At 35.6% G+C, this 14,791-nt stretch overlaps 1 protein-coding gene across 1 annotated transcript; it reads left to right on the top strand.

The window, feature by feature from the left end:
- The first annotated feature begins 1,653 nt into the window (after positions 1–1,653).
- LOC140790959 (conserved oligomeric Golgi complex subunit 3) lies at positions 1,654–13,832 on the top strand. The gene is made up of 25 exons (XM_073141285.1): positions 1,654–1,814; positions 2,032–2,115; positions 2,289–2,396; positions 2,853–2,897; positions 2,988–3,062; positions 3,192–3,287; positions 5,052–5,129; positions 6,356–6,441; positions 6,541–6,607; positions 6,721–6,783; positions 6,877–6,978; positions 7,163–7,267; positions 7,425–7,517; positions 8,289–8,377; positions 9,191–9,410; positions 9,904–9,987; positions 10,339–10,455; positions 10,580–10,612; positions 11,140–11,226; positions 11,333–11,395; positions 11,605–11,721; positions 12,273–12,365; positions 12,869–12,994; positions 13,061–13,161; positions 13,487–13,832. Exons 1-25 carry the CDS (start codon positions 1,743–1,745, stop codon positions 13,614–13,616), a joined length of 2,334 nt encoding a protein of 777 aa, XP_072997386.1. The 5' UTR covers positions 1,654–1,742; the 3' UTR covers positions 13,617–13,832.
- The last annotated feature ends 959 nt before the right edge of the window (positions 13,833–14,791 follow it).

Below are 14,791 nucleotides of genomic sequence, written 5' to 3'. Positions count from 1 at the left end.
AGGTCTTTTTGCAAATAAAGTGTTTAAAAAGTTTTTGATGTGAAACAGATTAGATCGGATCATATTAAAGGGAGATTAGTTTCAATGGATTGAGTCTAATTATCTTATTTAATCATTTAGTTTAGTTAGAGTCTTAGCAGGTTAAGATTTTATTTAATTAGCTAAATCCAACTCTGCGCAGTTTTGAAAAAATATTCGTAAAATATTCTACACATATCCAAATAATATCAACCAGTTTGATAACGTCGCCAACGTCCAGATCTACAACTTTTATATTTGAATTCTCCAAATTCAAAATCTATCTATGACGAAACAAAAATTTAATCCAAGAAGATAAAGGATTATAAAGGAAGACTGGTTTAGTTGTTTGTTAGGGTTTGTTTTAAGTTGTTTAACTTAGTTGAGGAGTTCTTAGGGTGAGCCTCTATAAATATGTGGAGGAAACCCTAATTGGAGACGATAATATTGAGAATGATGATATTAGAATTGGTTTTGGTCTTTATCTCCTTCTCTACTTGTCTTTAGCCATTAGCACCACCTCTTAGATTCGTTGGAAAGCTCTTTCCAAGAGCAACAATATATTCAAAATTATAGCCATTGGCACCACCTTTTAGATTCGTTGGAAAACTTTTTCCAAGAGCAACAATATATCCAAAATTTAGAAGGATCCGTTGGTTAGATTGTTCGCAAATCCCCTTAGAAATTACGTGCTTTATCAAGTTTAATTACTAAGATTTCTAAATATCTTATCTAAATATTTAAAAGCTCATAAGATCAATGCTCCTAATTATCTTCTTCTACATATTTATGAGGTTAGAGATAAATCAAAGATCTTAAATATCTTCTCTAACTAGGTAAGACCACAATTGAGGCTCTAATTTCTTATAAATTCAACATAAATAATTACTACTAATCTATTTAATAATACAGTAACAGATAAATATTAGTCATGTCTGTTTACTATAGTGTCTCTCGAGTATGTCGCTTAAGCACACTTTAATTTTGATCAAAATTTTTAATAAAACATGATAATGTGCTGACCATGTTTAGTGATCATGAACTCTTGCTAGGGATTTAATAGCATCAAAACACATAAAACACATAAAGTGATATATCAAAATTTCGCTTTGCCTAACCAATATAAATAGCTCAAACTGGTTAGGTTGGATATACATTGAAATGCACTTGTTATCATTCTATTTTGTGGCCAAAACTTGCAAGTGATTTAATTTTTGAAATTCTAATAAATTATCCTTTTTAATGCCATAGAAATTCTAAAAATATAACAAAAGTGACGACAACCCAACATGTTCATAATTAAACTCACAAGGTTCTTTTAGGAAAAAAAAAATTCTGCTCTCGCGACTATTTTTAATTTGAGTCCTTTATTGTTTTATTAAATCACAGAGAACATTCTACTTGGGGTGTTTCTTGACAAATCTAATGGCAAATATATGGATGTGTACGTGCTTAGGGTGCTTTTAGTATATATTTTGGAATGAGTGGGGCGAATTAGAAATAGTAAAGAGGGCAACGTATGAACTATAATAAACACACAGTATGAGGTGCAACAAAGAAAATTCCCCAACTTCCTTGCTTGTTCCCGGATTCGGGTTGAGTCCGGTTATAAATGAAGACGGCTAACTGCAAACCCGTAATTCGACCATTTACGAGCTGCAGACGTTCTTTCTCTTCGAACTCCACTCAAAGTGCTCTCCTCTCTTCCTATTCTCCTCTTCGTCATGGCGACGACCGCTCTCCCCAAATCGGGAGCCGTCTCCAAGGGCTACAACTTCGCCTCCACTTGGGAGCAGGTGATCGATCTGAAACCTAGATATCCTTTTCCTCGCCGAATTGGCGGTCTCTCGCCTTAATTATATTCGCCTCGTCTCCTTCGCCGTAACCCCCCTTTCTAAACCTTGATCTTTGAGAGAATACGTCGAGATCAGGAAGTTTATTCTCTTTTTGGGCACTGAATCTGTGCATCCATGGTCGGAGTTTTATTTTTCATGCTTGGATCTTGCCTTGCAGAGCGCACCATTGACGGAGCAGCAGAAGGCGGCGATATTGGCGCTCTCCCATGCGGTAGCGGAGCGGCCGTATCCTCCCAATCTGGTGAGGAATTCGTTTACTCGCTCGTTGATCCATTAGTAGTTATCAGCTTGTCTGCGATGCACATTGTGTGGATCTCACGGTTTTTCTGTTGTTTTCTTGAATTCATTCGTGTTCCTTTAGATGCACAGCAACACAATCGCGATTTATGGTTTTTTTGGTTTGCATTAGTGCAGTCTCAGGAACAGATCGCGGGTAAAGATGGCAACTTATTAGTTTCTCATGAAGATTCCTCTCTGGAAGAGGCGGGGGCAATGGATGCTGTTTTAGTCAACACCCATCAGGTTCGTCTTGTTCTTTTCATTACTTGTGGTTTTTAGGTTATTAAAATGATCTTGTGCTTTGAAGGACAGCAATTCATCGAGACGGTTCTTCTTTAATGTGCATCAGGTTATGCAATTTATATTTAGGATTTTTAGAATAGCTTTAGATTCTTAGTAACTTCTTAGACAAGAACCAAGAAAATATTCAAAAGCTAACCTGTTACTAAACCAACGCAAATATCATACAATGTCACTATTTTTGTGGGGAAATTGCCAAGAGAATAGATCAGATTTCCTAATTTTTTAAGGTATTTAAACTTAAATTTTAATGCATTCCTGGAACTTTATCTCTGTAAATATTCATAAAGCACTACAATGTGTATTCAGTGCATGAATATTCAATTTCCTCTAACACGGCTGAGGCATTTGACTTGCGCCTTAAAAATGTTTTGCTTACTTGTTGTGATTTGCCTGTAGTTCTACAAATGGTTTATGGAACTGGAATCAGCTATGAAGTCTGAGGTTGGCACATACAAATAATTATTTTATCATTAGCTAGCAGATGCTTTTGATATCCTTATATGAATTTTTAACTTCCCTTGTTTTTGACAGACGGAGGAGAAATATAGCCTCTATGTGAATACGCTTACAGAACGCATTCAGATATGCGATGGAATCCTTCAAGAAGTAGGCTTGTGAATTTTAATTATTTTAGGAAGATACAGTGTTGCTCGGAGGGGCTGGAATTTATTAATTTGCGGAATATTTATCTCATCTATTTTCACCAAGATGGTTTAATTAGCCTTTCCCTTGCAGGTGGATGACACACTAAATTTATTCAATGAACTACAGTCACTGCACCACAGTGTTGCTACAAAGACAAAAGCTTTGCATGATGCATGTGATCGATTAGTATGTACCTTAATGGCTTAAATTTTCTTATTTCCATTTATTTTCTATTTTGTGTCCTTTCTTAGTTCTTGATGAACTTTGACTACCTTGTACTGTGGATGTCTTGTCGAGAACAGAGTTCCTATATTTAGTACACAGCAATGCCTCAGGTATCTGTTTCCGCATAGTAAGACCGTTATGTTGGGGACTATTTTAGTGGTTAAACTTAAAAGAAAGGAGATACAATGTAATGTATCTTCACTTCAATTTTTTCTTCACACCAAGATTTTGTCCACTTTTCCTCTTCTGTTTTAAATATATTTATTTCCTGAATCCTGATTATTGTAAATGTTAGTTATGCAACATTGAGGAGGTGGACAATGTGATCCAAAATAATGGTGCTGATGCTAGATATGATGGAACTCTTGAAATATCACCGAGGTCTTTTTCAGCTATCCAGAGGAGATGATAAAAAGGATGTAACAATTCATGGATATTAGTTAGTCTGCCACTTCTTTCTTTGGTCTAGTTCCGTCAGTTAGCTAAGCGGCAAACAGTGTAACTTAATCAATTCCAGTTGACTTATGTTTGGAAACCATCTAGGTAGGCAAAACTTCAGCGGGGTAAAAGATTGACTCTGGATTGTCAATAATGGAAGCTGAACCAGCTAGTTGTAGTTGAAGTTTTTAACCTTCTCAATCCTGATGTTATATTAAGCAGCTGTATCAGTATTTAGGAAATCGAAAGAGAGGGTATCTGTGATGCAATAGATCTTCCAAATTTTGAGAGAAAAAGTTGGAATTGGTCTGTCTAAGTTTCATTAAGGAGCTCAAGAGTGACCTAACATCTTCTATAAAATATTAAGTGTTTCCTCTTTAACTATTTTCATCTAACAATAAAAGAGAAAAGCATGTTGCACTGTGTTGAATATAGACGCACAATCAATTTAAACTATTATTTAGCCTGCCAAACTATATTGTAAAAATAATGACAGAATTCTTCATTAATTAAATCTTCTACTTTTGACAACTTGCATTAAAATTTTCGTCTAACTCAAATAGATTCACAATTCACATCCTAAGTATAAGTCATCTTTGTGTCTGCTGATGATAGAAAGCAAAACTAGTAAGCAACTAGATGTCTAACTACAGTGAATTAGATGGTTTTATTTTTCCACAAGGATCTGTGATAGAAGATTTCATTTCTATAAATAATTGCAGATTAGGTACAAATCACTTGAAATAATCTCTTCAATAAAACAATTTATTTTGTATACCAGATAAGATTTGATTCTCTATAAAATGATTAGCCTGCTTTTGAAAATAATTACAGAAGCACTTGGAAAATAAATTTATTATTGTATATTTTATGCAACTATTTTCCTTTTTGAAGCTTTGTTAAACTTTAACCTTGCAAAGAAGGTTGAAGTCAAAGGGAGAATGAAGAAATTTGATGTGCCACTTTTTTTTTCCATGCCTAAGTTGGCAACTTGTTAATGTCTTGTGCTAACTGCCCAAGTTTTACTATTAGAATTTTATTGATGTTATCAAGAAAACTGATCTCCTTTATTATACATTTATACCTTTTCCTTTTGCATTGTAAGGCAATTATCTACATTTAAAGCTTTGACAATTGCCGCTTATAGTGTTTAGCCTTTTACTTTCATTCTCTTCTCACAACATTCTGTGCTATCCAATTATTAGTTCTTAGAGATATTAAAATTTAATCAAACAATGTTGGAAATTTTGACTAAATTCAAACTTCCTTCCCTTTGTAATGATGTAGTTGGTAGAGAAGCAAAGATTGATAGAGTTTGCAGAAGCACTTCGGAGCAAGCTGAACTATTTCGATGAGTTGGAGAATGTAAGGTTTTGTGGCTACAATTTTTAGAATTTGTGTTGTTTATGATTTGAAATCAAATTTTCCTTTTCTTGAAAATTTTAGGGTAGTATTCGTGCTTCTTAAATGCTAAGATAGATCAATACATGATGTATGAAGTATGAACATAGCATCTTCAGGGTCATGAGCATTATATTAATTAATTATATGTTAGTTGGGTATTTTCTGTGCTACCTAAAAGTTTCTAGATACAGAGTTTAGACTCCTATTCAGGTAGAAACATTTTAATTTGTTATGCAGTATGAGCTTATACTTGTGAATTTTTGTTGTAGAGGTAATGCCCCTAAGCTGTTACTTTTCTCCCTAGAGGCAAACACCTTGAGATCCTTGAAATTTCATATTTCCTTTATATTTTGAATTAATCAATGTACCACAGCGTCTGGATGTTTTGTTGCCTGCTTACACCCTCACATGGTTCCGTAGCCACATTGTCTTTCAGCTGTGATAATTGAACTGCCAGAGTAAATTCCCTGATGTTTAGTGCAAGTTTTATAGGTGAAACGGAAGCTTGCTGGTTCTAAACTGCACAGTAAAGTTATGAGGAAAATGCTACTCAGAATCACTTACAGTTGTGAATAGATAGAGTGTCAGTTAGAATCGACAAGGTGCTTTGAGTCAACTTCAAACACATCTCTCTGAATTGACAACGTGCTTTGAGTCAACTTCAAACAGCTCTCTCTTTTGTTAGCACAAGTAAATGGATCACGCAGAACTTCACTTTGCATGGGCCGTGAATATTTAGAAAGGAAAATGAGGTTGATATTATAGTTGTCATGTAGCTGGAACATTGCTTGTCCTTGATCCAATCTATAGTTGCAACTTGCATTTCACCTATTTACTTTTAAGTTTGAAGTTTATAATTATTTGTCTTGTTCTTCAAGCTAAGTTGGAGATGGTTATTCTCTGGAAATTAATGTAATCAGTTTGATAATTTGGAAATGTATATAACTTTGTACGGAACATGTCTGCAAAGACGGAATCAATCTGAAAGCATACCCAGGAGGCCAGGATAGATTGTGATTTAAACATTGCAGTATTGTCAACAGTTAGGCCTATCCATCTGCACCTTAGTTGTTCAATGCATCGATCTTGATGGAAAACTTAAGCTACTGGTCCGCTGGAATCTTGTATTCTATTTTTCTAATTCCTACTGTCTGTAGTTATATCTGATTTTCTTCTGCCATTTACAGGTTTCTACCAGCTTCTATTCTCCGAACATGAATATCAGTACTGGACATTTCCTTCCTTTGTTGAAACGTCTTGATGATTGCATCTCGTACGTGAATGTGTATTTGATCTCCAGTAAATTATTTTCCTTCATCAATGCATACCAACAAAAAAAATTGATCTACTATCTTTTTATTGATAAGCCTAGATATGTTGAAAGCAATCCACAATATGCCGAGTCTGGTGTTTACTTGGTCAAATTTCGACAACTCCAGGTACTTGAGAATGCATTCCCCATGTAATACAGGCTCACAGCTCCTGTTCTAATTTGTTATTTGAAAGAATTAAACCCTTAACGGGATACCTGTTCTTATTTTTCTTCTGATAGTCCCGAGCATTAGGTATGATTCGATCGCATGTGCTTTCAGTTCTTAAAGGTGCTTCATCCCAGGTGATTTCTCTTTACATGATGGTAGATACTGTCAGGAAAAGAACCAATTTAAAAAGAGAAGGTGCAATATGTGTTTTAGTATTTCCTCTGCAGGTGCATGCTGCAATTCGCGGCAGCAGTTCAGGCAAAGCAACTGTTTCTGAGGGTGTAGAGGCATCTGTTATTTATGTACGCTTCAAGGCAGCAGCTAATGAGGTAAACACTAAGCTATAGTTTCATTTAGCAGTTTTTAATGACCATTTAGGTTTTTCACATAGTGGAAAAATTGAGCAAGATAAGAGAAATTGAAGGTTTGGTTTCTATTCATCATGATTTTATTCTTGTAATTCAAGAAAATATGAGTTAAGTGATGAAGTAAAATGTTTTCATTAATTTGCAGCTGAAACCTGTTCTTGGGGAAATTGAGGGTAGATCTTCTAGGAAAGAATATGCGCAGATCCTTGCAGAATGCCACAAATTGTATTGTGAGCAGAGACTACAATTGGTAATTTCATGACATGTGTTACTTCTTTATGCTTAAAATTCTGCAGCATGAAGGAAATTGACTGTAAGCAGAGATGTACTTGATAGGTTGATGATGCTATATGTTGTTGATTTCTGCTCAAATTTAATCACATATTCTTCAACATTGTGTTGGATAGGTGAAAGGTATAGTACAGCAGCGGATTTCTGAGTTTGCAAAAAGAGAGGCCTTGCCTTCACTGACTAGGTCTGGGTGTGCATACCTAATGCAAGTAAGTTGAATTTGTATTCTATTTCATGTGCAATTAATGTTTCACAATGAAAGAATGCACCACCCTATTTGTTACTGAAAATCATCGCTTAATGTGGCTTCTCTATGGAGAATCGGCCACACCAATGGTTGTGGATACCATTGCCAGTCTGCTATGTTGCTGGTTGATGTAGTTCGACTTTAATTAACATTTTAGTATTACGAACTTGGAGTGTCCCTAGCTTTTTCACTGCACATTCTGCTTGTATTACCTAAGAAGATATTGGAGAGGGTACATATGTAGAACTAAAGGTTGATGCACAAGTAAATAGTTGTTGCCTACAACATATAAGGAAAGTCCTATATAATGATTTAATGGTTTTGAATATTGGAAAGTTATGAGATAATATGCTTAGGTACAAATACAAGAATGTTGAGATTGATCAATGGTGTCAAGAGAATATATCAGAAAATAAAAGGATTGTACTTTTAACTGGGTAGGATTCACCTGAAGTGAGAATAGATGTTGAAATTATCTGTCACCCTATGTAAGAATAGTTGCAGAAATAATTTCTCATAGTTATGCAGCGGAGGAAAAGAAGTAATTCAAAGCGAAGGAGGACGACCATGAGGACTTGGAAAGTATCAATAGTTAAAAAATAAAAATAGTCTACCCATGGACATCAGTCCCTTTATTGTTATGTTTAGCTCAAGGTGTTCTGCTGCACTCTTTTTGTTGCTGCAAATTCTGTAATATTTCAACATTTTAAGTATGTTTAACTATAATTCTCAGGTTTGTCAGTTTGAGCATCAGCTCTTTGATCACTTCTTTCCATCATCTTCTGCGGATGTCTCAAGTTTGTCTCCTTTGATGGACCCACTGTAAGTTATCCTGTCAATTTTTGTCATTTTCCCCTCATTGTTGGGGAGAGATAGATAAGAAGCTTGAGTATTTTTTGTCAACTTGGGAAGTTTGAAAAAGAAATATTATTGTGAAAATTGCAAGCATTATGATATTAAAGTACATTTGAAGATGTGTTTCTGAATGCATCACATGTAGTTGGCATTGTCATTGTACAAAATGCACCATGTAATTCCGGTGATGTTGAAGGTCTACCGAGTTCTAGAATTCTAGATTTATGGTATAATATATATTGTGCTATCAATAGTTTATTTTTGCTTCATATTTGTCTCTTTAGTTTTTATTAGAAGTTAACTACAGGTATTCCTAACTGATGTTTTATGTGAGATAAGTAAAACATGAATAAAGGTTATTTCCTGCTTTGAAACGCGCGCGCGCACACACACACACACACAAAACTGGTTACTATTGTCTTCAGATATTCTGGAACTCCCAACAGCCCGGTAAATGGAAAATTTATGCTTATTGAAATTTGAAAGTATGCCCCTCCATTTCTCAAAACAAAATTTTAAGGCTACCTTAAAATTTAAAAAAATTATCTTACTTTTCCTGTTTGTTTGATATCACTGCTAGTCTATTGTAAAACGCTCTTTTTACAAGTATTTAGGCCTTCCCTTGAATTTCTCATGGCATAACCCTGTCATTCTCTTGCATAAAGTTTTTTTTTAACCTATCTCACAATCTGTTTATTCTCTATTTTCCTCACAAGTATTGGTTTTTGTGACTTTCGGCTTCTACTTTGTTCTCAATGAAAAATGCTTTCTTATTTTCAGGTGCACATATTTGTATGATACGCTACGCCCAAGGCTAATACATGAAGCAAACCTTGATTCTCTTTGTGAACTTGTTGACATTCTAAAAGTTGAAGTGCTAGGAGAGCAGCTCAGTCGACGCGGTGAATCAGTAGCTGGACTACGTCCCACACTTCAAAGAATTCTAGCAGACGTTCATGAGAGATTGACATTTTGTGCTCGGACTCATATTCGTGAAGAGGTATTCGTGCCATGTTCGTTTTCATTTTACTCTTAGAATAGTGCTCCCTGTGATGCTATGAACCCTGGTTCTTGGCTTCCCTATATGAGGACTGAGTTCATCACATGGGCACAATGACCTCTAACCTGCAGTGGTGCATAATCTATGAAATTGAGGAAAATTTGTTCTTTTGAGCGCTGCCTTTCTTAAACATTTGAGGACAAGATTTTGACAACAACCATTCTTGAGTTGATTTAATCGATATAATGGACTAGCCTGAGCTGCCATATAATGTTTCTCTTTACATATATCAGTCTTTTCTTCTGTATATTGCTTGAGGTCTTCCAATTTTTTCCAATACGGTAGCTAAAACGTAAAGTGAGTGACAGATGAACCTTTCACAGAATGTGTTAGATATGAAGTGGACATTGGACATTTCTTGCAGAAAGACTTGTCCTTTTGCAGATTGCTCAATTTTCCTCTAACGATGTCTTAGTCATTGCTCCTTTTCCAGATTTCAAATTATCGTCCATCTGATGAAGATCTAGATTATCCTGGAAAGCTGGAGCGACTTGCTGAGACTGCCTCAACTACAACTGTCAGTGGTTTCTCTCTCAAAAACATTTTGTATCATTTTGAGAAAGTTTTGCTCCTTTCTTTCTAGTGTATAATAAACACATTTTAGTTGTACAGGTTACTAAGTTGCTCTCTTTTCTGTAGTCCTATACTCCCAGTTAACTTATAACTATCACTTCAGTATAATTTGATTTGGATTTTGATCTGTATAAACTTACTTTGCTCATGCTTGCTTTGTTCCTTGGAAATGATTTTGTCTTATCTTTTCATTTCTGTTTCTCCGGCAACTAATCCCTGATAATTATCAGTGTGAAGATTGTGGATCATCCAAGAAATGGTAATTACCTCTGACTAAGCTCCTATACTTCTATAGGTGGATGATAACTCGGACATATTTAAGACCTGGTATCGACCATTGGAAAAAACAGTGTCATGCCTATCGAAGCTATATCACTGCTTAGAACCTGCTGTTTTTACCGGTTTAGCCCAGGTATGTGAATTGGCTAACTATAAACTATAAGAGGAGTTTCGTTTCTAAGAATCACTTCTTAGGTATATTTACTTGCTTTTATATTTAGTCTACTGAAAAATTATTTTGTTTGTAATTTGTCCAGGAAGCTGTGGAGTTTTGCTCAATATCAATACAGGTTTGAAAGTTGTATTTTCTGTTGTGCCCTCCATAAATGAGGTGTACTTTACACGATGCCATGGTCTAACTCTAAATACTTTGCTTGTACTTGTGTCATGCAAGTTTTCATAGTAGTTGTGCTTGCCGAAAATCATAGTAGACAATGGAATTGTAGCATCCATGCTAAAAGATAACAAACTAATTCCAGATATGCTTAAGGGAACAATGCATCTTTCTACTTCTTGTTGGTTCCCTTCCATGAATCTTGAATATGTTTAGTCTGATTCTGTTATTTTTGTCTTCAAGGAGCCTTACTTTGTGTTGTTCTCCATATGATCACAATTGGATTAGATGTCTTATATGATACTGGTGATGATGACTACTTTCTCCTTTTATAAAATTATATATCCCAATATGGTATGTCCTTGCTCTAATATTTTGGACTGGATGATGGTTCATCAAGGAGCAATTACTGAATTGTCAAAAACTGCTACTGGTTTAATGATTTGCTTTGGGACTGATGTTAATACCTGTTTTTTTTATCAGAGTGCGAGCAAATCTATTGCAAAGAGATCAACCCCAATGGATGGGCAGCTTTTCTTCATCAAGCACCTCCTTATTTTAAGGGAGCAGGTTAATTGCATCAAACTTGCTTCACTTTTCTCTTCAGTAATTTTATTTTTTATGCTTAATTACCCTTGTAATGTATTTGGTACTATCTACTTGCAAATGTATTCAGATTGCGCCTTTCGATATTGAATTTTCTGTGACGCACAAAGAGCTAGATTTCTCTCATTTGCTGGTACGTACAACCTGAAACATTGTACCTCAAATTGTTCATACAAGGATTGGTCATCCATGATCACTTCAAAAAATGTAACTTTGGTCCATTTGCAATAAATTAGTCCGTTTATAACAATATTACTCTTGCTAAACAAAAACTGTCTGATTAGATTGGAAGATATATGTCAACATTTTTAAATTTTGATTTTTAACTTGTCCATTTTGCAGGAACACTTGAGAAGGATTCTCAGAGGGCAGGCTTCATTATTTGACTGGTCAAGATCAACTTCTATTGCCAGAACCTTATCTCCGCGCATTCTGGAGAGCCAAATAGATGCTAAAAAGGTTAGTTGCTGCTCCAGATAATACTGTCCACATTTTCAGTTGCAGATTCTATTATGGCCTGAATCTGGCAGTTGTTATTTATCCCGGGTTGTCTAAAACTCTAAATGGTGAAAGTTACCTTGTTGGACTTTATAAATCTTCTAAGTTCTTATGTTGTCTTATATACTTCTAAATATTCTCTTAATCAGAAAATTTATCTGTTGGATTGTGAAAAATGATGAGGAACCTGGAATTTGGAATCAGGATATGTATTTATATGGTAGAGTTGTAAGAGTTGCCATTATTTAAGTTTATGGTCAATGGCTACTGGTTGGTCGTACCATTCTTATAGTGTGTTCCTTTATTTGGGGAAAGGAAATTTTTGCTAGTCCTTTTCCCCCATTGATTCTAGAAAGTTATTCAAAATTGTAATGGAGAAAAGATGAACAAGGTAATATCAATTAATTGATGCTTTCTGGCAACTAATCTAGTTGCACACTTTGATATCTTTGCCTTCTCAATTTTCTTTTTTGAAGAACTTTTCTCTTACTGAATGCCTATTTTATTCTCAGGAACTCGAGAAAAGTCTCAAAACTACTTGTGAAGAACTTATAATGTCCATCACTAAGTTAGTTGTGGACCCAATGCTGTCGTTTGTTACAAAGGTACAGAAAACAAGATTCCATTGACATTTACATGGATAAAACTTTTTAGATCCTTTTGATTTCTGGAACTTTTTCTGGAAATGGAAGATATCTCCTATACCACATCTGAGTTCTTATTATTTATTTAACATGACCTTTACTCTTGCTGTGGACATACAGCCGTGCTACTGTGGATGACAACTTCTTATTTCTTAAGAGTACAACTTTTCCTCAAGAATCTTTACATGGAAGGAAATCACCCTTGGACCTAACTGTCATTTTGACATTTCTCTATGTCAACAGAAATTTGATATATTAAAAAATCATGAACTTGTCGAACCACTCAAAAAGATGAATATTTACGCCAACCTCACTCTTCTCATTTAAAAATAAGCACCTCCCTCATTCGACAATCTTCCCACCAACATAAAATTAACTTTTGGTACTGGATTGGGCACTTCTGAATTTTTTTAATCATTTCTCTTGTCGGAATGCTACTAACGAACAAAATGTTCATTTGCTAGGTAACTGCTGTGAAAGTTGCATTATCCTCAGGTAATCAAAGTCAGAAATTGGATTCTGTTCTCGCAAAGCCCCTTAAGAATCAAGCATTTGCTGCTCCAGAAAAAGTGGCTGAGTTGGTTCAAAAGGTATGTTCTGTAATGCAGCTAATCTGGTAAATTTTTGTATGCCAACTAAAAGGACTGCTTGCACAGGTTGCATCCGCACTCCAGGAAGATTTGCCTAAAGTAATGGCAAAACTGAAGCTTTATTTGCAAAATCCATCAACTCGAATGATCTTATTCAAGCCCATCAAGTGAGTCTCATTGCTACGTTTGTTGTCCATTGTTATAGCCATCAATGCTCGCCTGAAGTCTTCAATTTATAAGCAACTTGGGCTCCAGGGAACATTATTATATTGCTGTTGTGTTGATGCATGGATAAGTATCAGAGAGAGAACTGTAGTGCTTACCAGAATATTTCATTCTTTTGTTTTATTAATCCTCATGATTTCTGTCCTTGTCATTCCATTATCACATACTATATTTCTATTTGTGTGTACTTACTTGTGGGGCTTATTAGCATCTGCCTAGTCTTTGTTGGTCACCTTAATGACATTGATCTTTTCTTCCGTGCTGCAGGACAAACATAGTAGAAGCACATGTACAGCTACAGTTATTGTTGAAATCTGAATATTCAGCCGAAGAAATACAAAGTATTGGAATGCCATCAATACAGGACTTGCAAGCTCAACTGGACGGACTTCTGTAGTCCATTTGTATTGGAATATCCATTATTAAGGTTATATCGATTATGTTGCATCTCTCTGAAGCATCAATTGTGGCGCTGATCTTATTGGGAACTATTTGATTCTTGATCAATTATGTAACATACGCATTCAACCATCACGAGAACAAATGGGAGTAAGTTGCATGACCTCTGAAAGAAGCACACTGCCCTTTCTACAGGTGCAAATAGTTTTTAAAACTTTATCGTCCTTGGGTCTTGTACTTTGAGATTATCTTTAGCCGTCTTTTCTTCTTTCGTTCTTTCGTCTCTTTCCTCCAAAGAATGTCTCGGTCCATTAGTTTGGAACTTTTAAGACTTTAAAGCTTCAGCTGCTGTTGGTTTGAATCATTCGAACCCTGTATTATCCATTTAGTCCTGTAGGTTCTTCCGAAGGTTTTCCTTGTTTTTCGCTTTTTCAGAGAAAAGTGAGACTAACCCAGTTAAATTGGTGTAGCCTTTCGTCTGAAGTTTCTTCTCGCGTCCAGTCGCGCTTTATAATCACATCTGATGGGTAACTCATTGAAGTTACCCGCGTCTACAGTAAGCACATAAGAGAGAGGTCGATCAAAATGGGAAATAGGTTTTTACCATTCTAGATTCCACCAAAAGATTATTGAATTTTGTCAAGATTCTCATCCTGAAGACAGCGACTGAAGAGAAAAAATTATACTGAGAGAGAAGGATTGGGTAGCATTGACACGTTTATTCAAAGACAGCTCAAGCTTGTTTCTATGGCCCTTCCTTATTAGGATGTTGCATTCCAAGCGAGCTCTGCTAGGCCATCTAGATCGGTACCATCCGCCAAGTGCACAGTGAATTCTAATGCTGAGAATTTTGATTTTGGAAAGCCGAAGTGCTTATTCGAATTTGGTTGTGGGTGAAGGTTTTTGTGCTACTCCTCTTCTAAGGAACATGTTCCTTATAAGAGGAGCACTCCTCAATATATATATTGAATAATTGAGTCGACTCTTCCAAAAATGAGCCACGATTAGAACTAAACAGGCATATAGCACTATGATAGCAAATACGTTGAGCATCAATATCAATGATCATAAAGGGAATTGAACCTGTAACTCCAATATTCAACCACTGAGTTATGTACGATAGTAGCTCAGAGGCCCCTTCAAGAGTAGGCATCTCTTTAACATGATGCTCTT

Source organism: Typha latifolia, chromosome 1 (genome assembly GCF_019914945.1).
Source record: "Typha latifolia isolate L0001 chromosome 1, TyphaL0001v2, whole genome shotgun sequence".
NCBI classification, from domain to species: domain Eukaryota; kingdom Viridiplantae; phylum Streptophyta; class Magnoliopsida; order Poales; family Typhaceae; genus Typha; species Typha latifolia.
The sequence above is the reverse complement of the archived record's forward strand: the minus strand, read 5'-3'. Positions and strand labels throughout refer to the sequence as shown.